This window comes from Mycteria americana, chromosome Z (assembly GCF_035582795.1).
Source record: "Mycteria americana isolate JAX WOST 10 ecotype Jacksonville Zoo and Gardens chromosome Z, USCA_MyAme_1.0, whole genome shotgun sequence".
Classification (NCBI taxonomy): Eukaryota; Metazoa; Chordata; class Aves; order Ciconiiformes; family Ciconiidae; genus Mycteria; species Mycteria americana.
The window spans coordinates 20,052,232-20,068,727 of NC_134396.1; the positions used below are offsets into that span (position 1 = coordinate 20,052,232).

At 35.8% G+C, this 16,496-nt stretch overlaps 1 protein-coding gene across 12 annotated transcripts in view; it reads right to left on the bottom strand.

The window, feature by feature from the left end:
• Window positions 1–565: 565 nt before the first annotated feature.
• Window positions 566–16,496, bottom strand: part of POLK (DNA polymerase kappa) — a 36,244-nt gene continuing 20,313 nt past the window's right edge. For 10 of the 12 annotated variants that reach the window (XM_075526877.1, XM_075526867.1, XM_075526878.1 and 7 more), the window contains 10 exons: window positions 15,912–16,065; window positions 13,469–13,684; window positions 11,610–11,734; window positions 11,260–11,426; window positions 9,067–9,099; window positions 7,067–7,163; window positions 5,620–5,791; window positions 3,794–4,750; window positions 2,574–2,625; window positions 566–2,424 (listed from right to left, as the gene is read on the bottom strand). In XM_075526877.1, the coding sequence (XP_075382992.1) occupies window positions 2,340–2,424; window positions 2,574–2,625; window positions 3,794–4,750; window positions 5,620–5,791; window positions 7,067–7,163; window positions 9,067–9,099; window positions 11,260–11,426; window positions 11,610–11,734; window positions 13,469–13,684; window positions 15,912–16,065 (2,058 nt within the window). In that variant the 3' untranslated portion in view covers window positions 566–2,339. Of the gene's footprint in view, window positions 2,425–2,573; window positions 2,626–3,669; window positions 3,702–3,793; window positions 4,751–5,619; window positions 5,792–7,066; window positions 7,164–9,066; window positions 9,100–11,259; window positions 11,427–11,609; window positions 11,735–13,468; window positions 13,685–15,911; window positions 16,066–16,496 lie in introns of all 12 variants that reach the window. The other 2 variants (XR_012778977.1, XM_075526876.1) reach the window with 2 other exon arrangements.

Consider the following 16,496-nt stretch of genomic DNA (forward strand, 5'->3'; position numbering starts at 1 on the left):
CTCTGAGAAAAATGAAAAACAAAAACATTGCTCACACAGTCTTCTCCACATGAACTGAGACGAAAAATCATATCACAGAAATTTATGACAATACTCAATGGTGTACTGAAGGCCTCCTTCAGATAAAGACAGTAATAAATGTGGTATATGAAACTATAAGGAATAGGAAAAAAAAGGCTTCTGTTTTGCACTGCAGTAAATAATTTACATGGAAAACATTAAAAATCAAGAAAGTGCTTACAGAGCACTTTCTGTAAACACACAGAATCACCTTTCCAAAAGGCGTATTTTTACACACATCTCAAAAGACAGACATTTCTGGCTTTAGAATCATACTGTGAATTTTATTTCCACATTACCTCTAACATACTCCACAACTTTAACTTCATGACACTCAGATAACTCTATGACCCTTTTTTTTTTTTAAACAGATGGTAAGACAACTTCCGAGGCTAAGCCAAACTAACTTCATTTGTTCAAGCACTTGCAGTAGTTTACTTTTTGCTAAGTAATGCATATGTAAAAATACACATTTTAAAGAAATACACACAATGACAAGGCAATACTTAGATTCTACGCTTTATTGAATCGGATAGATACAAACTAATAAACCGACAGGTGTTCACTTTCTAAACAGCAGTGGTAGCTTAAGTCATTGTTTCCTCAGTTGCTTTTATGTCTTTCCTACCAAAAGTTTCCAGCTCCCACCCCTGTCAGCAGAATAGCTCATGCTGAATGCTCACTGACCTGGTTTAGAAAAAGCCAACTGAGTCAGTTTACATAGTCTGAACTAGTCCAGCTGATTTGGTCCAAAGCAGATAAGGGAGCACTGACGTGAAGTCAAATGACAGAGCTGTGGGTACAGTGGCATCTAGCAAACAAACAGATGAGCAGGTAGAGATGGTGAAATCATTCCAGCAAGTCTGGAAACAAAAAAGCACGTTCTGGACTTCTAGGCATCTAAAACATACCAGGTACACATCTGCTTGTTTAAAAAACAAGCAAACTCCAAAGTGCTTCCAATACAGTTAAACAACAAAACAGATGCTTCTATAGTAGCCACTTCTTTTAAAGATTTTGCAATTAAAAAGCAGTTTATATTTCATACAGGGTTTGACATTGTTTGTACAACTTATAAGAAATATGCTGTCATCATAAATTATTTGCCTGATAAATATTTAATTATAATAAAATGTCTAGATTCAAGCAATTTGGTGTGAACAGAAAAAATCTAAACAGAGTATTTTAAATATTTGCACTTTACAACCTCCTCCTTCCACATATACACTCATAAAATATCGTTTATTCAGAAATAGAAAATAATTTTAAAGCAAAAGATAGGTAGACAGTAAGAGGTTCAGCATCTTGCATATTTGCACATCATTCATGTTATTATTTCAACATGAGACCTTTTATTTAGACTAAGTTTAGTGCTACTGATGGGTAAAAATTTCACAAATGTGAAGAAAATTGAAGTTCTCAGTCTCTTTGGGAAGGCCAAAGATCAAACACCATTTGTCTGACTAACCTGGAGAAATTCTTCTCTCATCAACAGGTTTATTAACATCTTTTAAATCAGTGAAGTCATCCTGTATCTCATCACAATGGTCCATCAACTCTTACTGAAGTAATTTTCAGTGACAACAATGAAAGCTTGACTGTACTCTAAATTCTTGCTCTTTTTCTTTGAAACTGCAAGACCAATCAATTTTTGTGTCCATGAAGAAGACAGACATTCATAAGCTGAAATCAAGCAACTCAGCTCTTCTTTGTTATCACAGAGCTAATATCACAATTAAATTTGGTGTTGAATTGTCCAAGGAAGTGTCAGTCTGAGCTACTATGGCTACAACGGCCACTACAACCAACAGCGGAGATGGAAGGTCAGGTGTGGGAAGAGGGCTCTCACTAAGCACAGCGTGGCACCCTAGCTAATGATTCTTGCTTTCTAAGAAGCTTGCCCTACAGGCTTGCTCCATGGCAGCTCTAATCTCCCTGTTCTGTTTGTTGAACAGCAGAGAGAATTCATGATACTGCTCGTGACTAACAAAGTTCCACATGTTCAATATAAACAAAGTCAAAGTGCTAGCAAATTTTGATTCTTGGAAACAACTGGGAAAAAAAGTATTATTCTAAACAAAACAAAACAAACAAAAAAAGAAAGAAAGAATTACCTCAGTTTTACCTCTTCTTCTACCTCAAACATCATGTTCTTTTTACACAGGCATGCAATGGCTCCAAAGTGACAGTCACCTGAATCCAGCCTACCACCAATGCTAAATTAATTTGCAGTCATAAAACGGTATGAAATACTTCATATAGAATATGTTGCTACACAGTCATTTAAAAAACATTTCAATTGTATGCTTGGAATTGCTTGACTTGGCCTTTTTTGATACTGACTGTGAAGTTGTTAGTCCAGACCTAAAGTTAAAGAAAGAAAACAAAAACACCAGTAAGAGGTTAAAATACACAATGCATACCTACCCAACTTTTACAACACTGAGTATTTTTCTAAAGTTTATTATTATTTTTAAATGAGTTGTGTACTCAAGTTTCCAGAAAACCCTTACCTTTTTGTTCCTTGGGATGGATTTGTGCATTGCTGTCCTCTGCTTAAACCTCCTGAAAAGTAATTGGAAACAACAAAAATTAATTACATCAATAAAGAAAGAATGCTTCAGAAGTTACATACATGGCAGAACTTTTAAAAGAACAGTTTTGGGTAAAGCTTTTCTTTTCTTTCCTTTCTTTTTGTTTTTAAACATAACCAAATTTAATCTGTCTCAAGAGGCAGATAACATTTTATTATCTGCAGTTTGAGTACTGTAGTTTATACCAGCATTTTTAAAAGAGAAAAACAAAAAGCCTTTAGTTTATTTAATTTTGAGGGATTAATTTGAACCTGGTTGTAGTTTTCAGTAATACTTCAGCATAACATAGTTGATTTTCAAGGTGGTTGCTGAAAACTATATTAATTTTTTTATCCTGCAGGGCGAAAAAAGAATCTTTGCCAACAGTATGTTTTTCATTTAAAACAAAGCTTGTCTGCCATGTAACATTTTCTGTGTAGAAGATTGATATTGTAAGTCTTAATTGTGTTCTGATAATTCTAACACACTAGCATTTTAATTTCCTCTTATAAAGCTCCCAAGTTAGATTAGGGACAAGGTACTTTAAGCAGGTACTTAAGTACCTCCGCATGTCCTCTAATCTGGCCAAAGATTAACTCTTCATCAAAACGAGAAACTACTTGAGTAGATATGCTACTGGTTTGGCATGTTACAGGTGCAGTTACGTGATAAATTTTATTAGATGAAAAACAGGCTTGCAAGTTCCTGCCTTTATGCTTTGTTCGCTACCTCTCTGTTTTTGCCAGCACATTACATAATGGCACTTTTCTGCCAACTGAATCTCTGTAACAATCCGGGTTGAAGATATTTTAATTGATTTTTCACTTAAATCTCAGTGGCCTTACAAACACCTTTCTGAACATGGCTGGGGGGTAGCAAACAGGCAACTTACAGAAATGACCAGTAATTCCTATGTCACCATTGTGGCAAATGAGAATGCGCTGTGTAACTACCATCACATTCATCAATCTAGTTTGTCATGAAAACAGATTTGGTATTTTTTAAATTAAAATGTTCACTCTTACACAGGATTTACTCAAATGAACTTGTTGCAAAAATCTCAGAGCCCTGAAAAGTTCAAAGTATACCATTACCAAATTATTTTAATTGTACAAGCAGATCATTTGAATAATAAAATAAAACCCAATGCACATACTCACCAACTCTGTTTGAGTTTTCCATATTATAAGCCTTAGTAGGAAAATCTTTTTTTTCTGTCAGCTCCCGGATAAGGCCTTTATTTAAGCAGACATCCATATGCCTGTTAAATGACACAAGACTAGTGGTTTTCTGTTCTGAATTACAAACTGGACAAACAAGAACACTGTCTTCTTTGGCTTCAAAGAAACAGGATGAACTAGTTTCTTCTGTATGTTCAGTCTTTTCAAGCTGGTCTGCATTGTCTTGTGAAATTCTTTTGGGGAAGAGACACCGTTTCATACACACATTTCTAGCAATATCACTGAGATTGGTAGGCTGTTTTTCTCTGTCACATTTATCAGATATTATCTGAGTGAATGTTTCTGTGCTGTTGCTAGTAGAGTTGTCAGATGTACTGGCAGACTGGTCCGTTCTTGCTAATTGATCCGTTTTATTTTTTTGAAATTCATGAACATTTTCATTTTCAAATTGTGGAAGACAGTTAAGTGTCTTTTCTCTGGAACTGTCATTCTTGGATATTTCCACCGTATCTTTAACAAGAGTCCCATTGAGGCACTCATCAATATGCCTATTAAGCTCTTCCAAACTATTGCTGCTTTGCTCCTCAAAGCACACGGGGCAGGTGAAGATCTTACACACATTAGAATTCTGTAAGTCTGTGACTTTCTTTGTGTCTTCCGCAAAATTTGCTGATGTTTTCCCATCATGAAAGAGCTGCTTACCTACAGTTTCATTTGGAGAAAGACTCTCACTGTTTAGTTGCCTTGCAGCTCGCTTTTTATCAAAAAAACTCCCTCTGGGAGATGCTTCTGAATTTTTTGTGAAATATTCTTGGTTGGACTTCCCTGGCTGAAGCCTAGGAAAACCAATTTCTTTTCCTGATTTTAAGAAACTTGTAATGCTTTTTTGTTGGTACTTCTTCTCTTCTTCACTTAGAAATCCTGATACTCGTACACCTAATGATGAAAAACAAACTTATACCAATTTATGAAAACTTGATACTAATTCTTAATTAACACTTTCTGAGGTGTACATCCACTCAATAAACGTGCATTTTCTCTCTAAACGGAGGCTATACTACCTGCAAATGCTGACAATGGATCACAAGGTCCATACAATTTTATCCAACCCGAACACTTGCTCAGCCTTGTTATTAATTTCAATACTCATGAAGTTTTAACTGATTGCACCATAACATGAGGCTATAAACTTAATACAGTTATACAGAATTCAGTCTGAAAGAGAGTTTTGCCTGAAGTTTCCCCACCAAAATATTTTTTTCTTCAGCGCATTCTAATACCATAGACAAATAAGTTTTATATATCACTGAATGGTTCAAACAGAATGTATAAGCACCTGAAACACACAGGTCTTAGAATCAAAACAGAGAGTTTACTTTTGACAGAAATTTTCAAATTTCTTGCAGAACATAGCATCTCCAGATCTATAAGCACTTTAATTTAAAGCATTTGTTTCTAAAAGAGGTTATGGACAGAAACTACCTGTTGCTGTGGTGCAAAGCAGATTTAAAAGCTCTTTTAAGGTAGCAGAATTAAGCGCTGCTATGCATTAAGATTCTACTCTCATGCTGATGTGCATGTTGTTCCATGGCTAACCAGTGGTAGGAAAAGTACAGCCTCAATTACTAAAATATTCCTGAGTCACCATTCAGCACTCCAGACCTGTTTCACTTTGCAACAACTACCAGGGTAACAGAAAATAGATAAATCCATTTATACCAATTTTACTTTAGAGTATGGTCTATTACTTTGATACACTACAAGATCTAACTCTGAAAAGGAAGAATGAATTTGAAATATTTTACCCATAAGTCTTATCCGTAAAGGGTGAGGAGCAACACTATCAATTTCTGTTCCTAACAAGTCTTTAGCAACAGCAAATATTTCCTCCTCAGTAGAAACAGAAGACAGCACAGTTGAAGCTCTTGTTTTTACTTCGAAGTTCACATTCTTTAGCTTCAAGGTAACAGTTTTACCCTATGCAAAAAAAAAAAAAAGAAAAAAAGGAAAAAAAGAAAAAAAAGACAAAAAAAGACAAAGGTTAAGCTTGTCATACATATACAGCACAGAAACAATTATTACGTAGCATGTATATAAGGGCCCTAAAGCCATAGTCAAGATGGTGTGCTTATCTGTGTACAGCAAGGGGCACTGCCAAGAATTTGTCTGCAAGGTTCTGCACTTGCTCCTGAACGGCTGCCACAGTCCATCTCTGAAACTGGGTCATTTGGCTATAGTTCCCTGCAGGCCATCTGCCACCAGTGCATGTTCAATAGATTTCACACTCTGGCTACAGTCACAACTTCTGCCCTGTCTACAAAAAATTACCTCCTCATTTGGAAACCTTCAGTACCGGATAGCTTAACTTTGCTGGGAAAACTACTAAGGATGGGTAAGTGATATCCAATTAAGGATTCACTGAAAACTTCCTTCCTCCTGCATGGTGCTATCAGAGCCACACACAGCGTCTGTGTTTGGCACAGATATTCCCCTTGCAACACCTTCCAAACCATTTGTGTGATTTAGCATGTCCATCCAAATGTTAAATGGCACTCCTTTTGTGCTGGTGCCTTTGTAAGTTTATCCCTTTGTCCTTTGTAGCTGACGATTCCCCTTTCAACCTATCATCTTCTAAAACAATCTTTTATGGCTGAAGATGACTAATCACAATTCTTTTAGGTCTTGAATGTTATTCCCTGCTTTACCATAAAGACCTCCATACAAAATATGAACTGTTCTTTCCAGATAACAAACAGAAATCTGGGGAGAAGGAATACAGGGACTGTTCCTACCATTCATACCACTGAATGGTATGAATAACTTGTCAGCAAGTTGGGGACATGTGAACTTCTTAAACTACGCTACTGGCTTTTGACTAGATCCCGTATGAAGATGGGAGAGAAACACCGTGTTTTAAATACATTAGTATTACATGATTGACCAAAGCACAGCTCATAGACAATCAGCTCTATTATTTGTTTATGAACACTGCTTTTAGCATAAAATGTTTATATGCTAAATAGCTTGGTTAATTAGTTTAAATTTTTCTACACGTATTATTAGATAGCCACCTGAACAATATCAAAATGCTGCCTAAATAATTCTAAACACCTGCAAATTAAAGAATGGAGACTTCTGAAGATAGATTGCATGGTATGATGCTGCTGAAAGCATTCACACTAACACTGCATTTAGTAAGTTTGAGTCCAAAGTGTTGTCTTTTTGCAAGTAAACAGAGAATAATATAAATACCTTAAGTCCCTCTTTCTGTAGCTCTTGAGCAAGGTCTCTGCAGAGTTCTCGACACAAGTTGTACTGGTCTTCTGCTGTGTTTATTTCACTGAATGTTCTAAGATAAAGATACGATCTTTTTTCAGTATGAATCCTAAAATCTGTTCAGTGGCTGCCATCTAGAAGTATTTTTTGTACAGTTACACAAAACTACATCAGAAGAAGGTTGTATAGGTTTGAGTGTTTACTTCAAGGAAAAATAAATATTAATACAAATATTATACAGAAAGATTTGTGCACATTTATGTGTTTCAAAATGTTTGCAAAGCCCTTCAAATCGTGAAATAATTTGGCTTTCAATTTTTCATGCACTGTTTGAAAATGTACCAGATTTAAGGTCATTAATGCTTAAATGTTTGCAAGAGAGAATACTAACACCAACTGAATTCATGGAGCCAGCCAAGTTATTTGTATTTAATCTCCTTTGTACAGTGCTGTGTAACATCAGAAGAAAGAAAGGATTAGAAAATCAACATCAGAGCCAAGTATCAGAAATAAATAATGCAGATGCTAGGAAAAAGATGCCAGCTAGGATAATTATGTCTCGCTTCAGAGGAGGCAAGCCATCTTTCTGCCAAAAACGTTGCTAACTGCCTTTGCTAGAGCTTCTTAGCAGGGGAATTACAGTATTATTTGTTTGTTGTGCATCTGCTTTTTAGTAATAACATAAGAGGAAAGGCAACCTTCAGTTAGTAGTGGCTTTAAGAGGAGCGGGAAGCAAAACTACAGCCACGAGATGCTTTTGGAAATATCTCTCAGAGCCACTGTTTCATGCCAGCTTTATATTTACGAGTGTAAAGTCCCTATAGTTACACTGGATTTCACATCTCTAAGTTATTGATTTATATCACATATCAGATTTACCTGATCATATTGAAAAGTCATCCTCTATTATGATTCACATTCCCCTAAGAATGTTTGCATGCTGCCAAACGAATGGGATGAATATTTTACTGTGGGTCCCATGCCATTATCCAAGGAGTAATTCATGTTATCCTGGCAATGCTGCAGTGATTTACAGCATTGCAATGCTGCAGTAATTGGGAAGTCCAGTGCAAGTCCTAAGTTTGGAAGGGGCAGGATAGAGAGAATGCTATTTCAGGCCTGTCTCTTCCCCCTATATAAACTAGTTTCACAGTCTTAGCAGCTCATTGACATCTCTGGTCTAAAACCATTTCCCTTAAGGAAAAAAGAAGGAAGAAAGAAAAGCAGAAAGGTACAATAGGCTACCCAGATTATATGTCTGCTGCAAACCAGCACAAGATTACAGCCATAAATTTCTCAGCTCTGGTGGTACCAAATGTTATGGGGCTTACTTAAGCTGCCCACAACTATTAAGTCTCAATAGGAATAAGAATCTTTCCTTATCTTCTTTTCTAAGAAGAGAGGGTAGGGATAATTATTGAGGTGCTCTACAGATTTTTCTTGCAGTATTTCCTTTTTAAAAATGAACTTTTGGAAATGACATACACCACTTTCTTAAGGAACTTTACACCGGTAAAAAGTTAAAAGTTAGGAAACGTAACCAATTTTAGTTAACCATGCAAAACTATTGTCTGCTTTGCAAGTCTACCTTATGCTATACTTGCTATGCATGTGACTGCAGGCTACTAGACTGATACTGACATTAAACTGGAAGACATAAAAAAATTTCAAGCCCTTATATATTTCTACTCTATGTTATGGCTTAAAGACCACTCTGATGCATTAAGGGCATTAGGAGAATCAGATGATGAGAAAAGAGAACACACAAACCAACAGAAGTACCTCCATAGTATTCTGAAGCCAAGATAAAAAAAATAATGAAAGCTTCAATTTGATTTAGTGAGCTTGTTGTATATGTGGGTTTTTAGCACATGTAAATAGACAATGAAATTATATGACTAAGAAAAGTGTACACTACTTCACTTTAAGTAGGTTTAGTGATTAATGTAATTTTTTTCAATATTAAAGAGGCATACCTTTCAGTGCTCATACTTTTTCTTTCTCCATCCCTTTAAAAAGAAAAAGTTTATTTTACTCACTTTACCTAGAACCGTTATCTTTTCCATAAACTCTGAGTCAACCAATCATGCTTCAATAACTAACAGCAGTCTCTTCTATAAAATCTGGATGTTAACTTTTTGTACAAATCTTGTACATCAAGTTTAAGTGAGTGCAAAATGGAGATTTTTTTTTTTTTTTAAAACTTAAACTACTGCAGATGAAGACACAGATGAGCCACAGATATCGATAAACAGTTTGTAAACCCCCCCCCCCAAAAAAAAAAAAAACAAAAAACCCCCAAAAAACCAAAAACCCAAACAAAACTTCCCTCTTGTATCAGGAGTCTTATTTAAAAACAAAACTAACTACAAATCCTATGCTGTCTCACCTAGCTGTAACATGAAGCACTGCTATTAAAATCTTCAACATACTATGTATATTTGAATATTTGTTCCTGAGGAGTTAGTTTGCTTTCCGTCTAAATTGTTGCCCATGATAAAGGTGATGTGTTAAGGCTTTTTTTGTTTGTTTGTTTTTTTCTTTCTGGTTTTAATTGAGCATCCTTTAACAACTCTTCTGCATATAAGGAGTTCCTCAGAGCATTTTCTTTTTACGTGCTTCTTCTGTTTGTAAGTATTGGAAATAACAAATTTGGTATCCTCAGATTTTCATAAAAGAAGGTGGTCAAAGACAATGACCATAATATGAAACATTTACTGAGGACTCAGGTGTTGGTATGTTAAGGGCTTGCTTTCTCCACACTGAAATCCCTGAAATCAAGTTGGTGCTAATAAAAATAAAACCAAGAAATAAATTTCTTAGACAACACCATTAAAAATATGGTCTCCTTCACAATGATAATCTTGGCTTCTGAAATGCTCACATTTTTTAATGTACTGTGCGACTTCCCAGACTATGCAACACCTAAACAGGGTGAATAAGGGGAGAGAGTGCACCAATTATTAAAGGACCATTTGAGGTTGCATTATCTTCAGAAAAACAAATATTTTGAAAACTGCATTTTATCTTTTATCAGGTCACCTTCACAAGTCAATCTTACTGCATATTTTGTTTCAAGTCAACATACTTCTGAAAAGGAAAAAAAAAACCAAACCACATGTTTGCTAGCACATTACTGGTCTACAAACTGCTAACTGTATATAGTAATTTGTAGTCAAATGGAAAAAAATGGACGATCTATTACTGTCAGAGAAGTAACAGAAATAATATGCAATAGGTCTTTCAGAAGTACATAAGACATTTTGGAACTCCTAATGAAACCAAATCATTGTCAACCCATTTTTAAATAGAATTTCAGCACTTTGGGAAGGATAGAAGGATATTTAAGGAAGGAATATTTAAAAGAAAGGACTCAATCCTAAATTAAGACTCTTGGTTACACAAACAGCAAAACGCTATGTTTTTTTTTAAGAACAAGTGTTCCATGTTTGTATCCAGGACAGGCTTAGAAATTACGCATATTATTGAAAAGATGTATTCACTAGTAAGACTGATTCCTCCCCTCCCAAACAGGAGGCTAAAAAGCCATTAAAGTAGCATGAAACTTAAAGGAACAGATATGAAGAAGATATAAAAATCTTCAGTTCTATTCCAGCAAATTCACACGTTGATATTACAAATATGTACGTAAACATGACAGGAGACACAGAAACTTTACTTACTTCATTAGAAACATGACAATTTACCACCAGAGAAGATCAGATACCAATGCGATCTTCATTACAATCAGATAATAATAAAACCCAATGAATGTAACTTGTTTTTATAGAAGAAACAGGACTTAACACCTCTGCTTAGGATAACTCATTTCTCTTTAGCTATTTTAGTAACTATGAGGTTATCCTAAATGATACTGACTTGATTTCTTGATACACACTTATGCACAACTTCTCTGACAGACTTTTTGGATTTCATATATTAGACATGGCTGTACAAACTTTTGCTTTTTAATGTTCGGCTGTGGTATGTATCTTAGCCATAAGTATAACAATAACAGTATCAGAGATCTTTTAAAATATATTAAACAAGTCAAATTTTCATAATATTTGTTTGTCAAGAACGTATGTCTTAAAACGTACAGCATGTAACACACACAAGGGAAAATTTAGAAAAATGAAAACGCAGGAGAAAAAAACCCCAAAACGTACTTTTCCAAATGTGTTGAACCCAAACCAAGGGAAATATCCAAGAAATTACGCCAAGACGCTTCTGAAAAAAGAAGAGAAAGCAGTGCCCTCTGCTGGTAGAGTTCTGAGCAAGTCACAATTCCAAGAGCTTTTAACATCTTCTCTGTTACTTTTCCTATACCTGGCACCTAAAAAAGGGTAAGCATCATTATATTGGAAATTTTCCATTTGTAGATCCAATACCAAGAACAATTTAAGTCAAACACAACTGGGCAGATTACCTAGAAAAATATATTTATTCAGCAGAAATCTTGCTTTTAGAACACAAGGAAGACATATGATAGCATAGTAAATGTCATGGTATCTCTTACCTTTCTAATGGGCAAATCTTTTAGGAAGGCTAGCACAGCTTGTCTCTCAGGAGCAATTCTGCATTGCCCATTAGGTTTATTACGATCACTGCACATTTTTGCTAACATTGTATTCGGCGCTATTCCTTAAAAACAAAAAACAAAACTCGTATTTTTAAAAAACACAAGACAATGTTTAATTTCAATTGTCCAATATCTAAAAGCACGAGAATAGCCTACACATTTGGCAAAGACTAAACAGAAGCAAAAGAATGACAATAACTGATAACCAGATTTGTTACAACTCGCAAAAAGAATTTTGTAAGAGACATGTGAGAACATAAATACATGTGGTAGATTAAATATAATGGATGCACCAGATAAAGCATACCTACTATTTTAAGATAGTCAGGGTTACACAACATGCCCTAATCAGTCATGAGGGGTTAAATACCAAGTGTTTAAAAATAACATCAGTTACATGATTGAACGATTTTATGATGGTGATTATGGTAAGACAAAAGGAAATGCTTACAACAGCAGTTACAATGAACTCTTAATGAGAAGGAGATAGTTCTTCCTTGTATTTCAGCAAAAAGACTAAATTAATTTGGACAAAATTTACCAAATTAAAGTCTTTTGTGGGCTACCACCGCTATGTAGTAATTTAGAAATATATATATATTTCACTGACACTGGTAGGGATGACGAGGGATTGCTCTTTTCTATTAAAGTAACTTTTTACAAATGAACTCTGGAATTGGTTTAGCAAGAAAAATATAATTACTCTGCGCTACAGCCCTAGTGGTCTAAATTCTGATTTGCTCACTGATATAACATATTAGTCAGGATGGTAGAAGTAATTCTATTTATTATTGATTATCAGTATTTTTTCAATTAGCCTCCTAATTGTTTTTCATTTTTGGGCTTAAAACCCCTGATGCACTTATAAAAGTTGTGTCTGTTTTCCAAACACTAACTTGTTCTTAGGAAGACAAAATTTCAGTAGAACAAAATCATTATTTTGCTACCACTCATGAGATAATATACATGGGAGGGGGGTCTCATCCTGCTTCTTCAGACTAGCTGTTCCTTTACCTCTGGTTACATTCAACACTTCCCTGGCCTTCCATATCTGCTTAATAAAGCTCAGCACTCCCTGATGCCTCACTGACCTGGTTCACAAAGCAGTTCGGACGGCATCCAAACTAAGTGGCTAGGGACACACACTTTTTTAAGTGACCTAATCCAGATTATTATCAACACAGTTCAGACTTACGGGTAGGTTGCCTGAAGTCAAAAGACATAAAACTTGAATGGTAAATATTAAAAAGCTAGTGAATAGTTTATTAACTTCAACACATATTTACTTTTCTGAGAACTAACTTTTTAATGAATTTTGATATTGCCTTAAGCAAGGAACAATGTGGAGAATTGTTAGAAATACTTAACAATATGGATCTGCTATTCAAACTAACAGCAATTTAGCAACCAGTGACAGATTTCACTATGACCACTGGCTTATGAAAACAATTTACATGAAGCACTAAAACAACCACCACCAGTGCTAAGATTAGCTCCTGAGCGCACTGGTCATTCTTCCACAGTACTTGTATTTCAAGAAGAAAGAAGCAAAAAGATGATCTGTTTCTATGATTAAAAAAAAAACACAACCAAAACCAGGAGTGGCTTTGATAGCCGTAACATCTCTTGAAACACTTGAAAGTCACAGTCTTTGCAGGCTTGCAAAGAGAGTATATTTCTTTGCAGCACAAGAATGCTGTGGCAATGCTAATTTCCTAATTAATGCCCTCCGAGATTAGAGTAGAAGACATTGTGGAAATACAAAGCATTATTGTTATTCATATGTGTCTGAATACCTGCACTAGCAGTCAGTTGAGTTTTCTGCTCAATTCTAAAGCGAATTTCTTTCACAGCTTCCTCTGCAGAAGTTCCAAAGACAACCAAATTTACCACTGATTGATCTCTTTGTTCAGGGTGGTCATCCATTGGAGCTGTGCTGTCTTCAAACAGTACTGGTGAAGAGGAGTATCCATCTTCATTAAATTTGGCAGACAGATTTACATCACCTTTACCTATGTTAGATAGAAACACAAAGAATTAATCCATCCATATAAAACATATACTTTATTGATTTCCTTCTGCAATGGCTGAAGAGAGTTCATTAGCAGTTTTCTTTTCTTCTGTTTGGAAAAAAAATATATAATTATTTAGCCAAAGCAATTGCATGGCTTTTTTGTTTGAAGAAAGGAGAGTCATAACTGCTTTGTTCTTAATATGATTTGAGCTTGGCTGAGACTGGAAGAATTGGCTAGGAGACTGGACATAACTTCCAGAAAAGCAACAAGGTTTAATGGCCTGTTGCTGTAGCAGCAGAAAAACATCAACGTTTTGGCATTGTTTTTGTTTCATATCAGAGTGAAAGCCAGATGCTCCCTTTTTTGTGGAAATAAAAATCTTTTGCAGAAGTTTTTTCAATATTGACCAAAGAAAATTAGGGTTCTGGAATAGCTGGTTCTAGAACCATCAGCCTGGTGAGCTTCTTGTTTTCAACTGCAGTCATGGTAGAACAAGTAATGTCAGCAGCCCTTTTTCTGACTCTACAAACTTTACTATTACGGTTTCACATTCTGAGTGCTTGTTTGTGTTTCAGAAGAACAAAGATGTCAGAGAAGTACGAACAGGCACATGACTACATATCATTGATATTTATTTTGTAAAGACTATGCCCTTTTCTTTCTTTCTATTCTATTAATGCTTTTCAGTAATAGTGTATTCTTGATTATCCTCTTAATGGCTACTTAGACCATTTTCGAATACTGATAATATAAATGTTCCCATTTGTCCATCAACCAACCATTTGTATGACAACTCCTTTTTATTATTCCCAATTGGGTATACAGTTGTGGATGCGGTTCTAACTCCATCTTCTAGAGCCAAGTGAAATCCAGTCATATCTTAAGCATTACTGTAACTCCTGCAGTGCTCATTACTTTATACATTTTTAGTACTGTAGAATAATCACGTAACTAGAGCTTACGCACACTGTCTTTGCAGACAAATTCTCATGCTTCTGATGTACAGGACTCACTATAGTATTTTAGGAAACATCTTTGCACAATACAAATAACCTTTAGAACAGTAAGTTTATTTATTCTACACCTCCTTAAGTCATAAGATTATTACTACTTATTTGCAAAATTATCATGTTGAATTGTAAAAGAAAAATGCACACCTAAAACATGCAACTGGGTTTAGTAAACCTAGTACCACTTTTCACACATTTTACTCAAGTTAAATAAAAAATAAATCCTCCAAGTTCAAATAATTAGCAGCATACCTTTTATGCATGGGTGAGTAGTAGAGGAAGTTAACCTGTAAACTAACAAATTGGAGGTAGAGAGTATACAGGAGGACAGATTATGCAAGGACTTAAGCATCTACACTTTGAATGGGTGCAGCTTATCTGAAGCTTACATTATATGCATGTATGACTGGTACCCCCTGCTCCAACCCCTGGTAATGTGGTTAGCATAACTAATGCCATTTCATAAGGCAAGCAGCCATTCTCTGTGACCGAGGGGGTCACATATTCGTTCCCCTTATTATCAGGCCCTGGAGGTCCTGTGCACCAAGCAGACGAACCAAACAGATTTCTTCTTCCCCTCCCTACTGGCCTCAAGGTTCCTGAGCACCAGGCTGATTACTCCCTTCCTTACTGGCCTTGAAGGTCTCATGCACCTGGCCAACCCCATGGTGTTGATGACCTCACCACGGAACAGGGAAGCGTAACAGCATCTAGAGCACTGCCCATAAACCCAAGCAGTTACAAGTCCTAAGGGAGAACTTGGACCAGAACTGCTGCTGGACAGCGAGACCAGGACCCCCCAGTGGCCAGGGACACCTCCACCGTTGTCTGTATCCTCCGAGGACTGAGGGAATGACTCATGTTCTTTTTACATGAGTCTACAGTATCATTGTTACATTGATACAGCAAACCATGTATTAAGATTTGACCTGATCTGCAGAGGGTCCAGGTGATTAGAAATCGTAAGTTGAGTTGTGTTACAAATTCTGTATTACGCTACTTATAGACTGTACTACATTGATTCTGCTTGTGGAAATCCTGTACTGTTCTAATCATAAATTCTGTGCTATACTAATCATAATTTCCTGTTAAGAAAATAAAGCTTTAATTCTAACTACGATTTAGTGCATCGTCATTCTGCCAACAATCCCTAAAAGAAACCATCTGTCCCCTCAGTGTCAGGTGAATGCATGAAAAGAGAGTAATTTGCTTACCTTTTTCTGTATTGCCTTCTGTGTTAAAAAAGAATCTTCTCTTATCTTCAGGCCAGTTCAGTCTTTCCTCCAAGTGCTCTGTTATGTTCAGGTAGGCTTCATCTAGGCCCATAGGCATAAAATTGGGATCATATTCAGTCAGTATTTCTCTAACCTTGATAAAAATATAGTAAAAGTTTAAAACCTTGTTGCTGTAAGAGCAGATCTTGACACATAATTATGAGGTGAACAAATGTACTCAGAAACTTCAAGATGACCAATGAACCTTAAAGATATTTATAGAACAAATTATTTATTGATATTGGAAAGTTATAGTACTGCTTCTCACAGGTAGCAAGATATCAATAATAAGTGAGAACTAAACAGATTTTGAACAGTGTATTTTACTGCAGAGGTCATTACGATCAGCATATAAGGACTCCACAGGCACTAGGTTCACAGACACGGCAGTAACCATCTGAATAAAACTCTGGGGACCTGGGAACTCAGCAGAGCACGTAAGCTGATGCGCCTTTCTGTGCACTGTGTGTCAGACATCACATATGCAAAGGTTAAAAAAAAAACCCAACACTTAAGCTTTATTTC